At 41.1% G+C, this 20,838-nt stretch overlaps 1 protein-coding gene across 18 annotated transcripts in view; it reads right to left on the reverse strand.

The window, feature by feature from the left end:
- LOC137191586 (uncharacterized) overlaps positions 1–20,838 on the reverse strand; it is a 33,798-nt gene that overhangs the window by 9,047 nt on the left and 3,913 nt on the right. For 3 of the 18 annotated variants that reach the window (XM_067601805.1, XM_067601790.1, XM_067601806.1), the window contains exons 1-28: positions 20,028–20,167; positions 13,321–14,606; positions 12,434–12,721; positions 12,199–12,303; positions 11,973–12,091; positions 11,389–11,607; positions 11,134–11,221; positions 10,282–10,434; positions 9,938–10,035; positions 9,390–9,562; positions 9,174–9,290; positions 8,181–8,432; positions 7,727–7,861; positions 6,039–7,589; positions 5,452–5,682; positions 5,123–5,347; positions 4,813–5,037; positions 4,449–4,676; positions 4,097–4,342; positions 3,713–3,907; positions 3,358–3,585; positions 2,987–3,157; positions 2,570–2,860; positions 2,167–2,358; positions 1,309–1,502; positions 918–986; positions 767–805; positions 15–77 (exon numbers count right to left, since the gene is read on the reverse strand). In XM_067601805.1, coding sequence (XP_067457906.1) covers positions 15–77; positions 767–805; positions 918–986; positions 1,309–1,502; positions 2,167–2,358; positions 2,570–2,860; positions 2,987–3,157; positions 3,358–3,585; positions 3,713–3,907; positions 4,097–4,342; positions 4,449–4,676; positions 4,813–5,037; positions 5,123–5,347; positions 5,452–5,682; positions 6,039–7,589; positions 7,727–7,861; positions 8,181–8,432; positions 9,174–9,290; positions 9,390–9,562; positions 9,938–10,035; positions 10,282–10,434; positions 11,134–11,221; positions 11,389–11,607; positions 11,973–12,091; positions 12,199–12,303; positions 12,434–12,721; positions 13,321–14,606; position 20,028 — 7,182 coding nt within the window. In that variant the 5' untranslated portion in view covers positions 20,029–20,167. Of the gene's footprint in view, positions 1–14; positions 78–766; positions 806–917; positions 987–1,308; positions 1,503–2,166; positions 2,359–2,569; positions 2,861–2,986; positions 3,158–3,357; positions 3,586–3,712; positions 3,908–4,096; positions 4,343–4,448; positions 4,677–4,812; positions 5,038–5,122; positions 5,348–5,451; positions 5,683–6,038; positions 7,590–7,726; positions 7,862–8,180; positions 8,433–9,173; positions 9,291–9,389; positions 9,563–9,937; positions 10,036–10,281; positions 10,435–11,133; positions 11,222–11,388; positions 11,608–11,972; positions 12,092–12,198; positions 12,304–12,433; positions 12,722–13,320; positions 14,607–20,023; positions 20,168–20,838 lie in introns of those variants that run through there. The other 15 variants (XM_067601793.1, XM_067601792.1, XM_067601794.1 and 12 more) reach the window with 13 other exon arrangements.

The raw sequence follows: 20,838 nt of genomic DNA on the forward strand, positions 1-20,838 counted from the left end.
GAAGGAATACAAACCTCCAACATTAAAAGGCTATGCCTGATATAAATTGAGTCACCCTCAATTTTCTTAGCTCTTTTCTGTGAAAAATGAAAAGAACAAAAAAGTGTGGGTTTCAGTTTCCTGGTGTGTTGGCATCAAACTGCCACACCTTGGACATGCATACTACAAAGTTCACTAAAGTGTTAATACAATAGACAAGAAAGGTTGTGAGGACTCTGCATGCAAAACAGTTTGGGGCCAAGTGACTATAATCCTAACGAAACAAGGAACATAGGTCTCTAGAGAATTGTCTTAATGTTTCTATTCTTATAATGAGTGAAGAAATAAAGAATGGTGGAGTGACAGAAGTGTGATAAAACAACAGTTATCATGCACCATTTAAGTGAAGTGCTTGTAATCCATAATCATGCATGTGCATTCCAGGGTTTACAAATACAGCAAGCAATGAGAAGAAATGAATGCCTTGTAAACCTACAGTTTATACAGCTAAATTGTGTAAAATCTTGAGACAAGCAGTCTCTTCATATTGAAGTTCTATTATTCTATTAAGGCCAGCTTCTGACTCTTCACATATGCTTTCCATTCTTACATTTTCTGTCTGTTAAAATGTACTGTATGTGCCTTGAACCTGATGTGGATTTCACTTAGCCATATGGAAGCACAACGTGAGAAGAGGGTGAAATTAATCTTTCGGAAGGAGCCCTATATTACCAGAATGGAGGTGGAGAAATGGTTATGGAAACATGAACAAGGCTAAGAATCTGACCTTTCGCATTCGCACCACTTCTGTGCTCATCACCTCAGACTGGGAGAAGAGAGGGACACATGTTAGCATCCTCTGCTTGTTGGCTTTAACACTCTTACACAGCTTAGCCATAATGGAAACATGCCTTCTGAGGCCATTGTCTGACACTAACCTGAATTTCCCCATTGATGCTGGTTATCAGTGAAATCTCTTCTTCCCTCTGGTCCCTCCACACTGCTGACTACAGCAGCAAGAGAGACACAGTTCAGAGAATTGCTGCTCAGTAATTTTGTATATTTCATTATTATTGACCATAAAGCATTTACATTAAAAGTTCTTTATAGTTTTATAGCTACCTACAATAAAAATACCCAGACAACTGCTATGAGGACACATCAATCACAAATAATTTGCTGATTATCTCATAATGGCACCAGCTTTTTTTGGGAGAGATGTTTAACATACATATATGAGGCAATATTTTTTGTGTCCATAAAATTACAGATTTTCTGTTGAAAGTACATAGAAAAAAGTTTAAAACACTAATCAGGAAAATTGAATACCTTGATGTCAGTTTTTGAGGGCTCCACAGCTTCTACAGTGACCTCCAGCTTCCTTTCCTCCTTGCGGCTGGTCTTCATTGGAGTGGAGGTCTGGGGCTGGTCAAGAGGGGCCATGGGGATCCCTGCCTCTGCCAGAGCAGCCTGGGAGAAGACTGGAGCACTGACGGGACGGGTGCCCCTCTGTGTGCTCACCACTGGACAAAATACAGACAAAATGCAAATGTGAATGAAGTGAAATCTGTTTTTATCACAGTTGGCGAGATTAGACTGTATGCACATTTGACATGATCTTCACAAGGTAAAATGTACACTGAAACAGTTATCGCATATAAATAGCACACATTAGTTCAAAATGCCACATCTTACTCACAGTCTCAAGCCTCGATGTGATCAGGAAAGTGCAAACATTGCAGGGCAGGAGTATACTGTACCTTAAATGCTTTGTTTATTCTCCTTTAAGAGGACAAACACATGTCCGAGCTTGAGGTATACGAGAAGCAAATCCACAAAGTGGAATGAGAGATAAAGCGCAGCTCAGTTCTTGTTATGATCCGATGGTGGATGCAAAAGCAGATGATGTTAGGCAGCAAAGAGCTAAAAAGCTCAATGTGGTTGACGCGATGAAAGGCCGAGATTAGAAAGCGTTATTTCCTCAATCCGCAAAACACAGTGCAGTCAGAAATCCTTGAATAATGATGAACATGCATTGCCATCAGTGGACACGTTTCCAGTTTATGCTGTAAACGGGCTGAAAAGTCTTAACCTGATGTTAATAAGCGTTTCATGGAGTGAAGAAAGAGTGACCATGTGTGAGCTGCACATCTGCAATTCAACAAAACAAAACAGGCAAAAAAATACCTGTCTCCTTGAGGCCAACATCTAGTAGAACAAACCAATCATCATTGATATGTGTGTGTGTGAGTGGACGTCTTTCTTCCAGGATTCGTCTCTCAAACTGAGGTCTTGTCTCAGAGACAGCAATCCTCTTTCTGGCCTCAGCAGTTGGAGGTCTGACTTCCGCTGGGAATCGGATGCCCTCAGGGACAGCAACTAATGCAAATACACAACCAGTTTCAGGTAATATTGTGGAAATAATACAAAGGACAAAATATTAGGACACCAGCATTTACAGTGAGGTAGAACGATCAATAAAATTGTTGAGCCTTGAGACACAGTAGGTGCACAATAAGCATCGTGTTATAGAATTATTATGCATTGTAAAACAAACTCAAAAAGAAATCCTGAATCCTTTTGACTATACCTGATTTCTTAGGAGCCACATCCAGAAGAATATACCAATCGTCCTCCACCTTTCTCACTGTTACACTGGGTTTCTGCTGTGGCATCTTCTCCTGCTGCCACATCTCCTCCACTACAATTCTCTGCTGTGCTTTCTGCACTACTGTTGGATGCGGTTTCTGCTGTATCATCTTCTCCTGCTGCCACATCTCCTCCACTATAGTAATTTTCTGCTGTGTTCTCTGCTCTATGGCTGCAAACTCTTTAGATGGTCTTACTTCAGGATACATACGGACAGGTTCAGCCACTGGCACTGATGTAGAATACACACAAAGAAATTTCAAATCAACCTCAGCAACTCATGTGAACCTCAAAATATGACCTTCTCAGTCATGACATAATTCAATTGTCTGTCTACAAAAAAAACCCATCAGAATACCTGGTACTTTTGCTGCAACATCTAGTAGCGCAAACCAGTCATCATCCACCTTTCTTGGTTGTGGCGGTTTAATTTCCACAAACTGCACAGGTGGCCTCACGTCTTCCATGATGATTTTTTGTTTTGGTTCAATGGGTGCCACCACATCCATAATACGTTCAACCACAGCAACTAACACAGAAAAATATGTATAAATAAATCGGATGCAGTGGCTGAAAACTGATATAATCATTGATTTTTGACTTATGAGCTATTTCAAAAATTAAAGCAAACAAAAAAGCATCAGGTGCATATGCAGGCCTGCTTATTAGCCACCACTTAAATTAGCCTTTTACCAGAGTATATGGAGACCCTTTGGTAATGAAAGGTACCTGGTGGTATGAAGACAGGCTTTTCTCGAATGATGTCACACAGGACAAACCAATCATCTTCTCTCTCTGGCGGTGGTGCGATTGGGCTTGGTCTCATTTCAGAAAGATGTACCTCTTCTTGCCTGCTCTCCGCACCAATTATCATCTTCTTCCATGTTCTAGTCTCAGTTGTTGTCACCTCAACCTCAAATGTCTCCCTCATCTCCGGAATAATTTCAACAGTGGCAACTGGCACAGAGAGAGTCAAAAGAACTGAGTGACACTAGCTTTTTCATAGCACAAATGTTCAACTTTAAAGCGGAATGAAAAAAGGGACTTCGGTAGCCAAGGGTGCAAATGCATATTAGCTGTATACCTGATGGTTTTATGACTGCCTCCTCACGAACAGCATCTAACAGCACAAACCAGTCATCATCTCTCTCTGGCAGTGGCTGGGAAGGCTGCTGTCTAATCTGTTCAAGATCAACCTGCGGCAGTTTCTGCTCTATGCTTTTCACTTCAATTTCAGGTTGAATATCTGGATAGATTTTAGCTGGTTGTGGCACAGAAACTGAAAACAAACAACAAATGTATACCTCAGTTTGAGCCAAGGTGCAGAAGCCTTATATTTCTACAGGGTAACAATGGAAATTATATTTGAATAGTTTGATGACACACACAGTTCATTTGTAGGATGGATCTAGTTTGGGGTGATGATATGTGTGAAAAGAGAATAGGGAAATGTGAAGGATGTGGGTACCTGGAGGCACAAATGATGTCTCTTTGGGAACAACATCCAGCACCAGAAACCAGTCATCATCTCTTTCTGCGACTGGCTGAGATATTTGCTGCTCAGGGATTATTTGCTTGGGAACCTTCTTTTCCTCTTTCTGCACCATGATCTCTTCAATTACAACCTCCTTCCTGGACTCTACTACTGCTACTGTTTCAACCACAGTAGAAATTCTCTCTTCAGAATAAACCTGGACATACTCAGCCATGGTGACTATTGACAAAGAGAATGAATGAGGATTGTAAGACATTAAAACCAAGAAGCTGACAAAATAAGCATTTAAGTCTTAAGAAAGAGCATGTGGGAGAGTCGGCAATACCTGGTGGCACAAACGATGGTTCTCTAGTGGGAGCATCCAACAGCACAAACCAGTCATCTTCTATTTCTTTCACAGCCTTTGGCAGTGCTATGACTTGCTCTTGCTTTTGTTTTACTTCTCTTTCTTCTACAACATCCTCCACTATTTTCTCTCTCTGTTCAACTGCTGTGATTGCAACCACAGAGACTGGTTCTTCGGGGGACACCTCAACATGTTCTGCAACAGCGACTACAACAAAAGAGATAAAAATCCTCAGACAGTGTACACTGGTCAAGGGCTTTAAGAATAAAAGTGCCAGCAAAAGCTAAGGATAATTGCTTGCTCTGATAAAGCTGTGAATCAGTGCAGGGGATTTTAGCAATACCTGGTGGTACATATGATGTTTCTCTGGGAGGAACATCCAAAAACACAAACCAATCATCATCTCTCTCTTTCACTGGCTGTTGTGGGATTTCTTGCAGATGTCGTGGTGCCTCTTCTATTATCTTTCTCTCTTCAACTACTACTTCCTTAATCTCTTCCTCCGCTGCGGTTCGAACCACAGAGATAAAACTTTCTGCGTGCATCTGGTATTGTTCTTTCAAGGTAACTGATATAAGAAGAAAAAGTTGTTAATACAAGGCAGAAGAAAGCCAAAGTTGTTTTAAAAACAGCATAAGGGATTTTACTAGTACCTGGTGGTACATAAGATGTTTCTCTGGGAACAACATCCACCAACACAAACCAATCATCATCTCTCTCTTTCACTGGCTGTTGTGGGATTTCTTGCAGATGTCTTGGTGCCTCTTCTATTATCTTTCTCTCTTCAACTACTACTTCCTTTATCTCTTCCTCCGCTGCGGTTCGAACCACAGAGATAAAACTTTCTGCGTGCATCTGGTCTTGTTCCTTCAAGGTAACTGATATGAGTAGAAACAGTTGTTAATGCAAGTAGCAAGCATAATACGACTCACTAGAGAGTCAAAGTTGTTTTGAAAAGCAGCACAGGGGATTTTAGCAGTACCTGGTGGAACATAAGACATTTCTCTCGGAACAACATCCAGCGACACAAACCAGTCATCCTCTCTTTCTGTGATGGTGTGTGGTGGTTGGATCTCTGGTATATGTCTTATTTCCTCTTCTCTTATTGTTCTCTCTTCTACCATTACTCCCCCTACATCCTCAACTGTTGTAACCTCAGTCTTTGAGATGAAATACCCTCCTTCATCCACCTCAACACGCTCGACTAAGGTAACTGATGAGAGTAAAGAAACAACAATGTCAATGACAAAAGGCCATTCTCAAGTATATTAATAATATGATAATGGGTGCAAATACAAAGTCAAGCATCTTAAATGCATCATAATGGCATCTCACTGTAGTAAAATGTCAAAAAAGATGTTTTGGGGGTATTTCTGAACCTTTCATATTTGTGTTTCTACCCCTTTTGCACCATTAGGATATCTTCAACTTAATTTTTATGTCAGTTCTATTATCCTTACTTCGACAACAAATCAGTTGTGGAAAAAAGAAATTCTACTGATAGTTTTGGAGAGATTAGTTTCTTTACAAATGGAGGTCTAAAGCTGTTTGTACAATGATATACTGTACCTGGTGGTTTGACAACAGCCTTGTATGGAGGGTGGTCAAAAAGTACGAACCAGATATCCCTATCTTCCACCTGAGATTGATCCTCAGCCTGAAGCCTCTCTGTAACTTCTCCCTCAGTTCTCTCCTCCAGTATTGCTGTCTTATGCCATTTCTTCTCTTTCTCTAGCCTCTCCTCAGATATTACTCCAGACTGTATCTGCATATTTTCCATATCTTCCTGCTGCTGCCATCTATCTTCTACAATTGTCACTCTCTTCTTAGTCCTTCGCTCCACTTTCTGGTATGAAACTACAGAAGTGGTACTGATGACATCTGGAGAGCCAAACTTCTGCTCCACTTCATCTTGCCATTCCTTTTCTATCTGATGTAGCTTGTCTCTCATACTATCATCTAACATGCTCTCATCTGTCACCTCTTTTTTGCTCCACTGCATCACCTTAGTCTCCTCCTCCTCCTCCTCAGGCAACACGTCTTTCAAATACTCCTGCTTTATTTGCTCTTCCAATTCATCCACTCCATCCTCCTTTATTGTCTCAATCCTGCTCACAAACTTTGAGGTACTGATGACAGCTGGAGAGCCAAACTTCTGCTCCACGTCTACTTGCCATTCCTTTTCTATTTGACGTAGCTTGTCTTTCAAACTATCATCTAACAAAGTCTCATCTGTCACCTCTTTTTCACTCTCCTGCTTCACCTTGGTCTCCTCCTCCTCCGCCTCAGGCAACAAGCCTTTTAAAAACACCTCCTTTATTTGGTCTTCCAATTCATCCACTTCATCCTCCTTTTTTGTCTCAATCCTCCTCACAATTTTTGTGGTGCTGATGACATCTGTAGAGCCAAACTTCTGCTCTATCTCGTCTGGCCATTCCTTTTCTATCTGATGTAGCTTGCCTCTCAAACTATCATCTAACAAACTCACACCTATCACCTCTTTTTCACTCTCCTGCTTCACCTTGGTCTCCTCCTCCTCCGCCTCAGGCAACAAGCCTTTTAAAAACACCTCCTTTATTTGGTCTTCCAATTCATCCACTTCATCCTCCTTTTTTGTCTCAATCCTCCTCACAGTTTTTGTGGTGCTGATGACATCTGTAGAGCCAAACTTCTGCTTCACTTCATCTTTCCATTCTTTTTCTATCAGATGTAGCTTTTCTCTCAAACTATCATCTAACAAACTCACCCGCTTTCTTTGCTCTTCCAGTTCATCCACTTCATCCGCCTTTTTTGACACAGATATTTTCACCACTGTTTCTGTTACATCGTCAACTTGTTTGACCTCTTCCTCTATTAACTTAGCTACCTCTTCCTTCCCCAGTTCCTCTTCTATTACTTCCTGGAGTCTCTCTGCCATCTCATCCACTTCTTGGAGCCTTTCCTCTAAATCCCTCACTTCCCTCAGCCTCTTTTCCAAAACATGCGCATCTTTCAGCTTGTCTACCAAGATCACTTTTTCCCGCAGCCTCTCAATGATCTCATGATTAGTCACTTCCTGCTCTACTACATGCATCATCTGCTTATTCTCCTCCTGGAGCTGGAACTGGGCTGGAGGAGAGACTGGGAGGAGCAGAAGTGAAAGTTAAACTATGATGCATGACACAAACTAAAATTTGATTGATAGTGCAGGCTGTGTAAGTGTTTTTTTTACAAGTTGTATTCATATTCTGAAAATGCTTACACACAAAGGAACTCACATGGGCGTTTATCAACACGCTCAAGCAAAGATAGATCGAGGAATCGGTCAAAGTACAGGAACCAATCGTCTTGCATTTTCAGTGATGGTTGCCATAGCCTATCCACAGAGCTAATTTTTGCCAAGCTGAGCTTAGCTGACAACATCAGGGGGAAAAAATGCACTTTTATACCAAATCAGCAAATACACATAAAACTCACACTCAAATTGCAAATGGCTGAAAGCAAGGAAGAATGTGTGGTTTCTATAAAAGCCTTGGCACATAATGCTTATAGAAGCTGCATTCAGAAAGTGCATGCTGGCCACAATAAACTAAAAAAAATTTGACATATTTTTTTAGAAATCAAACTCAGGGTACAAAGGCAAAATACTGCAGGTCTAGAATTATTTAAGGCAAACTGCTTAATCAAGAGAAAATGTGGATAAAGACCAGCGGGTGTCACAAGCGTATATACCTGGCTGCTTCACAAAATCAAAAGGTGGGACAAAGGGAAAAGGAGGGTGTCGATGGAACTCGTTAGACCACTCATCTTCCTTTCTCCACTGCTGCTGCTCATCAGATGCAAGCTCCAGCCATGGCTGACTGACTGTCTGGGTGACAGTTTGAGAGCCAGCCTGCCCAGTTTCCTCCACCATTATTGTGACTGTTCGAACAGACTGCCCCTCCTCCCAGGACTGAACGAATGTCTGCTCAGACTCTCCTCTGGCTGTGAAGAGATGACGAGGTGATGGAAGTTATGTAATGGTTAAGCTGGAGAGATGACGGCCACAGTGAACGCTTCACAGTGCTTCAAGCATGTTTTTTGACCAAGCAAGATGCCAAGCATTTGTACCAGACCATTGTGAGTCCAGTAAGCTGAGGTTAGTACAAAGCTCAATGAAAAGTGACTCTGATCTGGCCATGTAGCACAAATGCTACGTCCTTTGTAACAAGAACCAGATAAAAAAAGGTGAAATTGCCTGTTAGATCTATCCTGTGTTTAAATAACAGTCAACAATAGTCAATGGAGCAATAATGAGTGAGTCAGTCAAGGTGTTGAACACAAAGCTACAAGCGTACAAGCAAATGAAAGCCATTGTGCAACAAACATCAAACAGCAACTTCTGAGAAAGCCAAGAAATGAGGAACAGCAGCCTCAAGACTGGAAATGCCACTAAATGCGGAGTTATGGGTGTGAGGAAACTCCATGTTTTTTCTTTCAGAGTTCAGTGACCAAAGCTACCCTGGGATCATGCCAGGGAAAGTACAAGGTGGGTCTCATTATCCACAAGTCTGAACAGGTCACCGTTCTGAATAGTTAACGATCTGTGCCGCAGCTGAAACACAAGGTTTAAGGGCATGAAAGCAAATGAACCAGAATGGATGGGTATGTTAAATGATGCGATAAGGCCGTTAGCGAGTGACAACAAAATAAAGCGCCGGTGCAGCTCCACACAGTTCCTGGTACCTGTGAATTCAGAGGATGGCTGGGATTTGTCAGAATCCAGTGTAAGTGACGAATCATCAACCTGAGACCCGGTTGATGCTGAGAGTTGTTGCAGGAACTGGAGAGTCTCCTCTCCAGCTGCAGCAGTGAAACAAGCCAAAGAATAGTTTATAGAATCACTTATATTACCAAATACTTGTGTGATACAAAAATGTGGCTTCACACACTTGCACATACCTCCATCTAGGTTACGGGACAGACGCTTGCTTGCTGAGCGTGTGAAGCGAGGGGCTGGGCGGTCAATCATGGAGCTGGCCTGGCGGGTCTGGGCCTGAGTGCGTCCGCTGTACCTGAACTTAGAGCCCAAAACGAGGAAGCGGCGTGACGAGGGAGGCTCAACTGTTGGAACCCTGAGGGACAAACACATTTATTTAATTTTCATCTACACGCCTCTTAATCAATTTGCCAATTTCAAATCAAAATTATAAGTTATATCATATCACATTGTATGACTTTGTATTGCCTACAAGGTGGTATTATTATGTAACAGCAACTTTGCTCTCTGTCTTACTGAGAAGAGAAAACCCTTGAGGTGTAATTCTAAGGTCAGGGCCATGGATATGTAGCTTCTCATCTGTGGTTAAACTGCCAGGGAGCCAATATAGGGATTAAGCTGCAGAGACCAGTTAGCCAATTATCCAAGGGATAGACAAAACCTGGGAATGACCTCTGTTGCCAGGCAGGGAAATGTCATTGAGAGTAGGGCAAGATCAACCTGTTCTTACCTGAAGAAGGTATGGTGTTCAACGCAAACTTTCCACAGCTTCTTTGAGGCTTTGTAGTTTGGCAGTTTGAAGCCAATTGTGCTTTCATACTGCTCTTGCTGTAGGCAAAGAAACAAATATAAAGTAAAAGTCAAACATAATGATGTTACGTTGATCATATTATCCCATTTAATCCAACATAACAAAAGTCAAGGGAATGAGTCCAGTTTAATAAATTCTTCATTTAAGTGCTGTGGGGTTTAGGGGAAAGGACCAGTGGATGCAGTAAGTGGACAGGATGAAGTAAAAGAAAAATTGTCTGATTAAAATAAATGACAGAATGGAAAATGTAAATTTAGATTTACCTCCGATGGCCGGATCTTAATAAAGAAGCTGCTGCGTTTGTAAGAGATCTTGAGGACTTTGGGCCAAGGGAAACGGTTGATTCTCAGCTTGTCCTTGTAAACCATCAAACCACTAGAGCAAACCCCCAGTGTAATGTCGACACCATCAAGATCCTGCATACACATAAAAAAAAAAAGAGGATGAAAAAGTTATAGTACTGCACACCATTGCACACACCCTACACTTACAACAGATGGTCACTAGGAGGCAGACTTTTTCATACTATGATGCGGTAGATTTTGAGGTCATGGGAGTTGGAGTAAATCTCTTCAATTTTTCTGAAAGGGGGCAGACATTAATTTTGTAATTAAAATCTGGAAGCTACTGATGTCAAAAAAAGAAAGAGTGCTGTCACAAAATGATGAAATGCATTTTAAAAATGAAGGGAAATCGATGCATACTTGAACCATGGACCTTGGCATTTTAGAGTATCCATGAAAAACATGCACCGGAATTGCAGTGCAAAGAGCCTGTAATAATACACACTCCATTTCATTAAAAGACTGAGGTAGATATTGTTTGGTTGTATAGTTGTTTGAGGTAGTTCTCCTCCAGTGAAACCAATTAATACTTCACAGATTAATGAGAAACTTTTGAATGTTGACCTTAAAATAACAAAACACTGACCCTTAATTGTGCTAAAAACAAGAATCCATCAATAGCACTGTCTGTAGTTCAGTTCCCTTTTGCATATTGTCAACCTCTCTTGAGCTGGAGGTAATAACTGAGACTTGAGTTAGGAGAAGCTGCATCAGTTAACCCACAGCGCATTAAACCAAACACGCAATGTAATAATTCAAACAAAACCGTACTTTGGCTTGGTGCAGGTCCACTCCATACATGGCGAGTTTCTTGGCGTTTTCCAGAAACAGCATGTCTGCTTGGGCTGGACTCATTGACCTTGCATACACAGAGGAGAGGGGTGAAACATCTTTTCAAAGATATGTTTTGTTGCCATGATAATTTAAAGGACTTTTGCTAAATCATTTATTGAAACAGTTTGATAAACACCAAATATGTACAAGCATCTCACAGTTTGGGTCAGCTGAATACCTGGCTTGGATTACCTGTATGTGCGATGCAGCTCCATGACCTTTTCCTCCAGCTCTTTGCTCTGTCCGGGGGCCAGACTCAGATCTTTAACATAGTCTGTTCCATGGAGTTCTGGGTCATATTCTCCAAGCTCTGACTGGGCTGTGTAGGAGCCCAGCAGGGACAGTGTGACAAAGGAACAGGGAAGAACACCACGCATAATGTCCTGCCTCAGCTGGAGACACAGAAAGTACCTGGAAAAGATGTAAAAACACAAAAATGAGCTCACTTATGAAGCTTGGATGTAAAAACTTAATCCTATTATTGAATAATAGGAGGATGATACAAGATTTCATTGTAGTTAGGGAAGGAACATAAAAGGAATAGGTTAACACTTTGGGAATAAGTTATTAATTTTCTGGCTGAGAGCTAGATGAGAAGATTGATACGACTCTCATCTGTATGCTGAAGCTACAGCCAGCAGGCGATTAGCTTAGCTTAGCACAAAGACAGCAGTGGCAAACAGAAGCTCTAAAGCTCACTCATTGTCACATTATATCTAGCGAATAAGCAGATTTCCCACAAGTATTCCTTCAAGTATAACACTTAAGACATTCACCTGGTGAGGTCTTCAGTAAGCTGTGCTGGATCAGGAGGGTAGAACTTTATGTTGAATGTAAACTCATAGACAGCACCTGAAACCTGTTTCCGGATCTCTTTGGTGGGTTCCAACCATATCTGAGGAAAATGTGGGGAAGAAAATTACAAACCGCTCACAATCAATTTCTTGCCAGTGTCATGCAAAATATCTGCTTATGCTAAAACTACAAGCAAAACACACCAACCTTGGTTGTTGGCGTGTCCCAGTAAGCGAGGCCAAAGTAATCTTTCTCCAGCAGGTTGAGGTGGTCGCACACTTTTGTTAAAAGTTCCTGCGCTGTAGCATGTTTCTAAATGAGAAAGAGAGAAAAAAAACAGACAGAGAAGAGAAATATTCTTTAGTTTTCATAATCATATTAATATTGTGATAGTCATTACACAAACACAAGAGAACATTCTGTAACTTGGACGGTCTCTTACATCAAGCTCACACTCAAACAGAGTGTCGTCCAGTAAGGTGATTTTGCATTGCATGATTTTCTGCTTTTTGGAGCTTTTCGCCTCTTCTGCCTTCTTCTCAGTCTTCTTTTCTTTTGCAGGTTTCTCCTTCTTTGTCTGCTCCTTTGCAACCTTCTCCTCCTCTCCTTTTCCCTCCTTCTCCTGTTGTGCTGGTTCTTCCTCTTTTTTCTCCGTCTCCTCCTTCTTCACCTCAACTAACTCAGGCTCCTTCTTTATCGCAGCTTCTTCCTTGTGTTCCTCCTGAGCTGGCTGGGAGAGTCAACACGAGACAAAGTGTGTTAAATACAGATGAAAAGAAAGTGGGAGGATGTAATATACTTAATTTGGAAATAATGATACAGTTACAGATCTTAGTAAATGTAATGCTATTGTTACTAGCTTGAGATCATTCAGTTCAGGCCAGCATATACTTAATTTGGAAATAATGATACAGTTACAGATCTTAGTAAATGTAATGCTATTGTTACTAGCTTGAGATCATTCAGTTCAGGCCAGCATGGATCATTTTTCTTTTCAATCAAGCTTTCAGTTCAGACCTGCATTGTTACTTTTGCTGAGCAAGCTATCCACCACATGAAAAATTAATTAGAAAGAAAAAAAACATGTTCCTCTACTACAAACCAATCTTGAGCATGCATTTACATGATAGCTTTGTTTTTGGCCTATATCTGCAAAAAGCTGACTGTAATTTCTGGCATCTCACATTGCTTCTTCAGTGTTGATACCTCTGCTATTGACTCTTCTCCTCTGTATGTGTCGTTTTTCCCTGATGTTGCATAACTTAAACCTCTATTCTCCACTGTCACACATTCATTATCAAGTGTAATATTTGTCAGTGTAACACTCACCTGCGTCTCTGCGCTGCTTAGCGAGTGCTGATCAGGAGCTTGTTCAGCCTCTGGCTCAGTTTTAAGCTCTGGTTCTGGAGCAGCAATTGGTGCTTTCACCTGCTCCTCACTTGGTCCCTTCGCCTCCTTCTTTCCTTTGTTCTTCCCTTTCTCTTTTTTCTTCCCTTTTTCCTCTTCTTTCTTCGGCTTTTCTTCTGTCTTTTTCTCCTCTTTCTTTTTTACCTCTTCTTTACCCTTCTCCTCTTCTTTCTTAGTTGTCTCTTCTTCTTTCTTTTTTGTCTCCTCTTCTTTCTTTTTTGTCTTCTCCTCTTTCGTTTTCTCCTCCTCCTTCTTTTTGGCCTTTTCCTCTTCTTTCTTCTTTGCTCTTTCGGCCTCTCTTGCCTTTTCTTCTTCTCTCCTCTTTTCTTTCTCTTCTTCTCTCTTCTTTACCCTTTCTTCTTCCTCTGCTTTCCTCTTGGCCTTTTCCTCTTCCTTCTTTTTTACTTTTTCCTCCTTTTCTTTTTTCTTTGACCCTTTCTTGTCAACTTTTTCCTCCTCTTTACTCTCCTTCTTTGCGGCCTCTGCCCCCTTGTCTTTAGCTTCAGCAGTCTCCTTCTTTTCCTCTTCTTTTGTCTCCAATTTTTCCTCCACCTTTTCTACAGTCTGCTGTGCCTTTGCCTCCTCCTTCTGCTCCTCTTTCTTCTTCACTGGTTCCTCTTCTTTTTTCTCCTCTGTCTTTTTCACTTTCTCACCATCCTTTTCCTCTGCTTTTCTCTTGGCTTCTTTCTTTTTCTTTTTACTGCCCTTCTTCTCTACTTTTTCCTCCTCTTTCTTTTTCTCCTCTTTTTGTTCTACTTTTTCTTCTGTCTTTTTCTCTTCTTTAACCTCTGATTTTACCTCTTCTACTTTAGCCTCCTTCTCTTCGCTTTTCACTTCTTCCGCCTTATCAGCTTTTTCCTCTTTGTCTGCCTTTTCCTCCCTGGCTTTCTCTGCCTCAAACCCCTCTCCCTCAGAGCACTGTGAGCGGCGTTTGAGGAAAGAGGAGAAGAGGCGAGACAGGCCTTTGCCAGCAGAGGTCCGGGTACGAGGCTTCAGCTGCTCCTCCTCTGGGGAGGTAGCTACATCAGCAGCCCCAGGCTCAGAGGCCTGCTCTTGGGCCTTCTTGCTCGACTGCTCCCCCTCTGGCTCAGATGTTGCCGCCTCCGGATTCTGCTTGTTCTCGGGTTCGGGTTCGGCGCCGCTTGCCTTCTGCTTGCCCTCAGTGTCCGCCTCGCTCACTGCACTTGCCTCTGTTGTCATGGTAGCCACTGGGAAGGAGAACAGAAGGGAGTCAGAGATGGAGAAAGGTCACAGTGTTGTACAGAATGTGACAGTGCACAGCGCGGCTATACTTGGAACACAACAAATGAGATTAGGAGCAGTGAACTATCAGCCTGTGTGTAGGAAACGTTACACTTTACTATGCTCTGAATGGCAAGCAAATATAATACATGGACTACACTAGATTGATACAATAATTTACATTTTATTTAATGTGTATGTTTAAGGAATATGACAACAAAAAATTGCCCAAAACATTTTGTTCTGTAAAAGGTACTAGAACAGGCCTACACTTGTTCTGGTCATTTTCTGTTTGCAGTGGTGATACAATAGAAAATACTATTGTTTATCAAGCAAATAAAGTTGTTTGTGTGCATGCTTCATTATTTTCATTTAATAGCAATTTACAATAACATGTTAGTTTCCCACTCTGAGTGGCATGACTGAGACATATTGCATTAAACATGAATCCAACTGCCACCCACAGATTATATTTTAACTCAGACTCACATACTTACACACATACACAAACATCACTTCATCACACAATAGCCTCCCTTGTTGAAGAGTGTGTCTGTGTCTACGTGGAGTTCTGAGGACGAGCTCAAAATGCTGCTTATCACAGACTCATTAAATCTCATGGACACAAAGGAGGCATTCTGCTCTAGAGGTGCCTATTAGCACCGCCCGGATCATCCTCGCCAAAGCATGCCTGGCTCTCCACACCCATCCTGTACAGGTCATCTAAGGCACCTTCTCATACAGATAATTAGAGTTGGGCGATTTATACTATGAGATGATTTAAACTAGTCAACTGTCTTAGATTTGTCTATAACGAGGTTCCTATTCTGTTAATGTTATTTCTGGGTATACCAGGTCATTTTAGGCAACGTTGCAAACCAATAAGCATGACTGCTTTATGGAAATGTGTTTTTTATTATGATTTTTGCATGTATGTGATTTAGCATCTTGATTTGTCAGGTATTTAATTAGCTGGATTAGACAAAAACAAACATTCCTGTCAGGTTATTTTATGCAAGAACAGTGTCTTCATTTATTTTCCAGATAATTTACAATATTATCACCCACTCTTACTCAGGACATTGACTGCAGGTAGCAGCAAACATTTTCACTCCAGTTCCTATCAATCTGACTTAACTTATGGAAGATACCAAGAATGCTGTCAATATGTAACAGTTGAAGCACAAACTAGCTGATTAAAGCACACAACTGACAGAAATAAACTGCCAGCATTATGCAATCCCGCTGCACCTCTGCTAGGTCATATTTATTATTTACATCACAATCAGTTCTAGCCCTCAATGAGACAGATGCGCATCCTGTCTTGACTAGGCCTTGTCTAAACTGGTGACTAATGTTGCTGTGTTTGTCTCTTCCATATGTAGTTCAAGTCCCACCCTTTCTTGTATGGGGTGGGGGAGGGGAAATGCTAGACAGGCAGACAGGCCAATCTTCCAGATGTACAGGGCCGCCCCAAAGGGGGCAGCCTGGCCCTCTATACCATACACTTCCCACTGGCACTACAGGACAGCAGGAGAGGAGGAGGGGGTACGCACACAGACCAAATCCTCTTTAGCCCTCCCATTGTTTGTGTCCAGTGACCAATAACTGTGCTGCACTCTATAACTAATCCTGCCTACCCTTCCCCCCTCAAGACCCCCCATAGGCCTATGCCCTAGGTCACCACATACACACACACACACACACACACACACTGGTATGCATCAGTGCTCACAGGCTCCTTTGGGTCTTTTAATGCTCTGTCATCTCAATTCTGATTGTCAGGAAACAGACATGCTCCTAATGGACCAGCTGAGCTTGTGTCTGCTGCCTCCTCCATTTTGTGTTGCCTATCTAACATCTCTGCTATCAGCCAGCTGAGCAGGACGAACCTGCATCATGACCGATTGAGATAACAGCAGCCCCACCACAGGATCTCTCAATACAGAATCAACCTTAACGTGAAGCATATTTCTTTTTGAAATGAAGCTAATGAGATGAAATACTGCTGTACTGTATGAAAAAAAATCTGCCCTAAATACTACATAATTAGTGTCTCTAATGAGCTAAATTATAGATGAAGTAGGCCACCCTCTAGCAAGACTGAGCTCGCAAAGAGCTGCTGGATCAGGTGCAAACGCCAGGGCTGGGGTTGAATCAGGATTTGATTTAGAGTTTCTGTGACTTTTAATTGAATTTAATGCTCCCACAGGAAGATAATTTGAAATCTGAAGAGATTTGATTTGACTCAGTGAATCTCACTTAGGGGAGAGAGCAATAGAGTTCACATTGTACTTGAATCCAAGTCTCCAACTGCTTAAAAGATATATTCATCCCAAAGCCTTCATATTATTTGCCAGTGATGCTGCAGAGCTGCTACTGCTGTGAGTTGGTGTGTGTATGTGTATAAATATATATGCATATGTATGAAACGAAATGAGACGAGAGGGCTGAATGGGGAAGCTTGCACAGAAAGAGGACGTATAGTATATAAATAGCCCCATATGCTCAAGATGCAGGGGCTCATTAGTCAGCTTTTACAGACAAGCTCACATCTATTTATGCTCTGCACGCAGCACACATATGCACATGTGCATACATGTGTACACAGCCGCAAACATACACAGAATACTAAATTTACGATTATTTAGATACATTTTTTTTATTTTGAGCAACATTACTGCTCCTTCCTTACTAATATTAGCAACTGACTGACAGGTGACATGAGTTCCAAAACAAAACTACCTTGTATGAATACTGGGACGTAAAGAAAGCATGGTTCCTGGGTACTGACAGTAGGCTTAAGGAATTAGAAGGAGTTTGGAGTTAATCAGGCCCCAAGTGACCAAGTGAGATTATCTCTATCTACCTGCCTACAGCATCTATCTCACTGTCTCCCTCCACTCCGATTCCTTCTTATCTGTCTCTCAGTCTGCATCTCTGGGTGTGCATGCATCTGTGTGTGTGTGTGTGTGTGTATATGTGTGTGCACGCAAAAGAGAATAGCTGGCAGAAACACTGTGGCGATCAGCTGTGCTGATTCATGGTTTTATGTGGAGCTCCGCCTACCTGGCTGAAAATCAACATAAAAACGCAAGGCCAATATATCAGTCCTCTGGCCACATGGTGGCTCCTATTAACCTCTCTCAAAGTAAACACAGAAACACATGCCAGCACACACGCTAACACGTGCCGGGATAAACTGTTCGTATGTTCACTTAACGCTAACAAGCTCGCCCAGCAACATCCCAAAATTTACTTCTTTTTAAATAATCCTAAAGTGAAAATAAACAATACTGCATGATTTCAAGATTTTGCAGAGAAATACATCTAGAATGACTCTTGCAACAAATGAAGAACATGATCAGACTTTGAATGACGTATTGCAATCATGGATCCTGTGACACCATATCTTTTAGGTGAGCTGGGTGATACTCAACCCAAAGGTAACAGGCTACAAAAGGTTTATTTTAGTCTAGTCCTGTGCGTAAACCGATCTCAAACTCAGTTCTAAACTAATCAATACACACAGATGGTCTGTCCTCTTGATGCTGTAACATGAACCACCATGGGAAAAGAATGAAGTAGCGTGATTGATTTACTGTGGTTGCCCTGAAAGCAATTCTAAATCCATTTCCAACATCACCTCAACCAAAACCCTTTAAAAGAATAGTATATGTGTACATTAGTGCACATTATGAAAGATGTGTTCTTTATGTGCGACACAAAATACAGATCTGTGTCTAGATGTCATGATTGATTAGTCAAAATAATCAAAATGTGTATTTATCATTATACAATTTACTATATTTTAAAATAATACTGCAATTATTTGTGCAAAATATTATATTATATTATATAAACTTCAACTTTTTTACATGGTCTCTAAGCTAGTTAAATCCTCAGGCTCCCTCATTCATGAAGAAAGGAGCAAGGGACTATGTATGTGTAGTCTGTTTCCTATTTAGTGCTGCTCACACAACAGAGTAGTAGTCTAACTGCACAAATGCATCATAACTCCCAAAAGAGGATTAACACCAGCAAGCTCTTCAGGGACCTTGGTGACCTCACTCTCACACAGCAGAGCCACAAACATCCTTCAGCATCACTTCAGCAGTTCTGTGTTCTCAACACTGCTGATTCAGCAGTACAGGAGACCCCGGGCACCCAGATCTTATCTATATGTCTTTTTTTTTTAACCTTTGTATTTACTCTTATTGCTCAAGCAAGCTCTTGCCAGTTGTACTGCATAAACGCTCCCTCTGTCTCCCCCCTCATCCTTCCGACGTCATATCTGCAGCGCTTCATAAAAGATTATCTGACTATATATATCCAGCAGTATCATCAATGGAGATGAGGCTTATTGGATGAGTTTCTCCTAAGTGCGTTATGGGTTGTACAGGCGTTTGAGCACACAGAAGCAGACACACATTCACATATGAAGCCCTCCAGGGAAGATGGATATTTTTAACCCATGCACACTTCTCTTGGGGTAAAAGCGAGTCACGTCAAGCAGAAAATGAAATCCTAAAGCAGAGCAATCTCTGAAAAAGCATGAAAAAACAATATCTGAACATCTAGGCAGACACATTGTTGGAAATAACAGCACAGCTCACAAGTATTCAAGACCAGGACTCAAGTGTATCTTGTGGGGCAATAACTATTTAACATGGGAAAGATTTAGGGACAAAATAAGGTAATCATGTCACTTCCAGTCAGTTCTTTCTCTTATACATCATACTCACTATAATCACTACACTTTATGTGAAGATGAACCATCCCTAGATAGAAAGCATTAAGATTTAACATTAAGAGCATTAAGATCTATTTTGCTTTTTCCCCATAAAATAAACAATATTATATAAATATATAATATTTCCCCATAAACAAAATAATAATATGTCTTTACACAAAAACAAATATTTTATAAATTTAATTTTACTAAAATATCCAAATTGTGCGATTTCTTTTAGTGGAGTGGTAACTTGAACGCTCATCCTTTTATTTATTTATTTTTCTACAAAAACAACTCACATTTTTAGAAAACATTGCTGCCTCCGCTAATACGGAGCACTTTTGATTTATGGGGACACCGTTAGACTGCTATAATGCAATTTAATTGGGCAAAGAGCCTTTATAATTTTAATTTGCTTCAATAAATCATCGTATAAATACCGCATGTTAATGTATTCTGATACGTAGACTTCAATTTCTAACTTTTTTTTTTCAATTGAACAGCAGAACAGTAATAGGCTGAATCGGACCAACGTGCCAAGGTATTTAAACAATCTGTGTATGAAAATGGCGCCGAATGCACAACAAAACAAATAAACAGTAACTCATCCCCTCCGCCCGAGGTGCATACATCTTAAATTTGGCTTACCTACTCTAGGATAAGCATCAATGGGAAAGCAAGGAGCAAAAAATCCGACAAAATCCTATATTCCGGCCGTTCAGAGGAGAAACAATGTTGCGGAGCGACACATGCTTTGTTGTGCTGAAGGTGTCCGATGCTCGTAAAGGGGCGGAGTCTGATTCTGAAGCTGAGCGGCGAGCAGCACGCCTCACAACCGCATGCCGGAGTGGAGGAGATGGACATAACTTTCATACAGCCTAATACTGATGAGGGCTGCTCCACGCCGCTAAATAGAAGTCTGTTATCATATAATGCAAAATGTAATGTTAAATGCTGCAGCAATCTAAGCCTGAAAAACGCAACAAGACTGTTAAAAACTACTGATAAATGACAGATCACTACCTGTATCAGTGCATATTAACCTTAATCCTACCGACCCGCAGACCACAGATATATACTTTTTGTCATATCTCACATGTGCTTTATTCTATCATTCCAATCTTTCATGACATTGTCAATCAATTGGTTCCTAATGACTTCATTTCATTGTTTCTGTTTTAATTAACGCTTTTTAAATTAAACACCAATGTACTGGGGTCCTGGGGGACACCAGTCAAAAGCACCCCACTTCGTCTATGCAGTTTTAATAGATGGGACTCATTCATGTTTGCCATGGGTTCTAATTTAAAGTATCACATACTATCAGGGAAGGTAGGGACACTCTGTCAGTCATTATAAAGGCTTTGTGGAAAGACTGTACTTGGGATAGAAGCTGCAATTTGTATTAAAGAAAAGTATATATTTATGTTTTACACAATATGCATATTAACTGTAACTTTCCT

Source organism: Thunnus thynnus, chromosome 10, assembly GCF_963924715.1.
Source record: "Thunnus thynnus chromosome 10, fThuThy2.1, whole genome shotgun sequence".
In the NCBI taxonomy this organism is placed as follows: domain Eukaryota; kingdom Metazoa; phylum Chordata; class Actinopteri; order Scombriformes; family Scombridae; genus Thunnus; species Thunnus thynnus.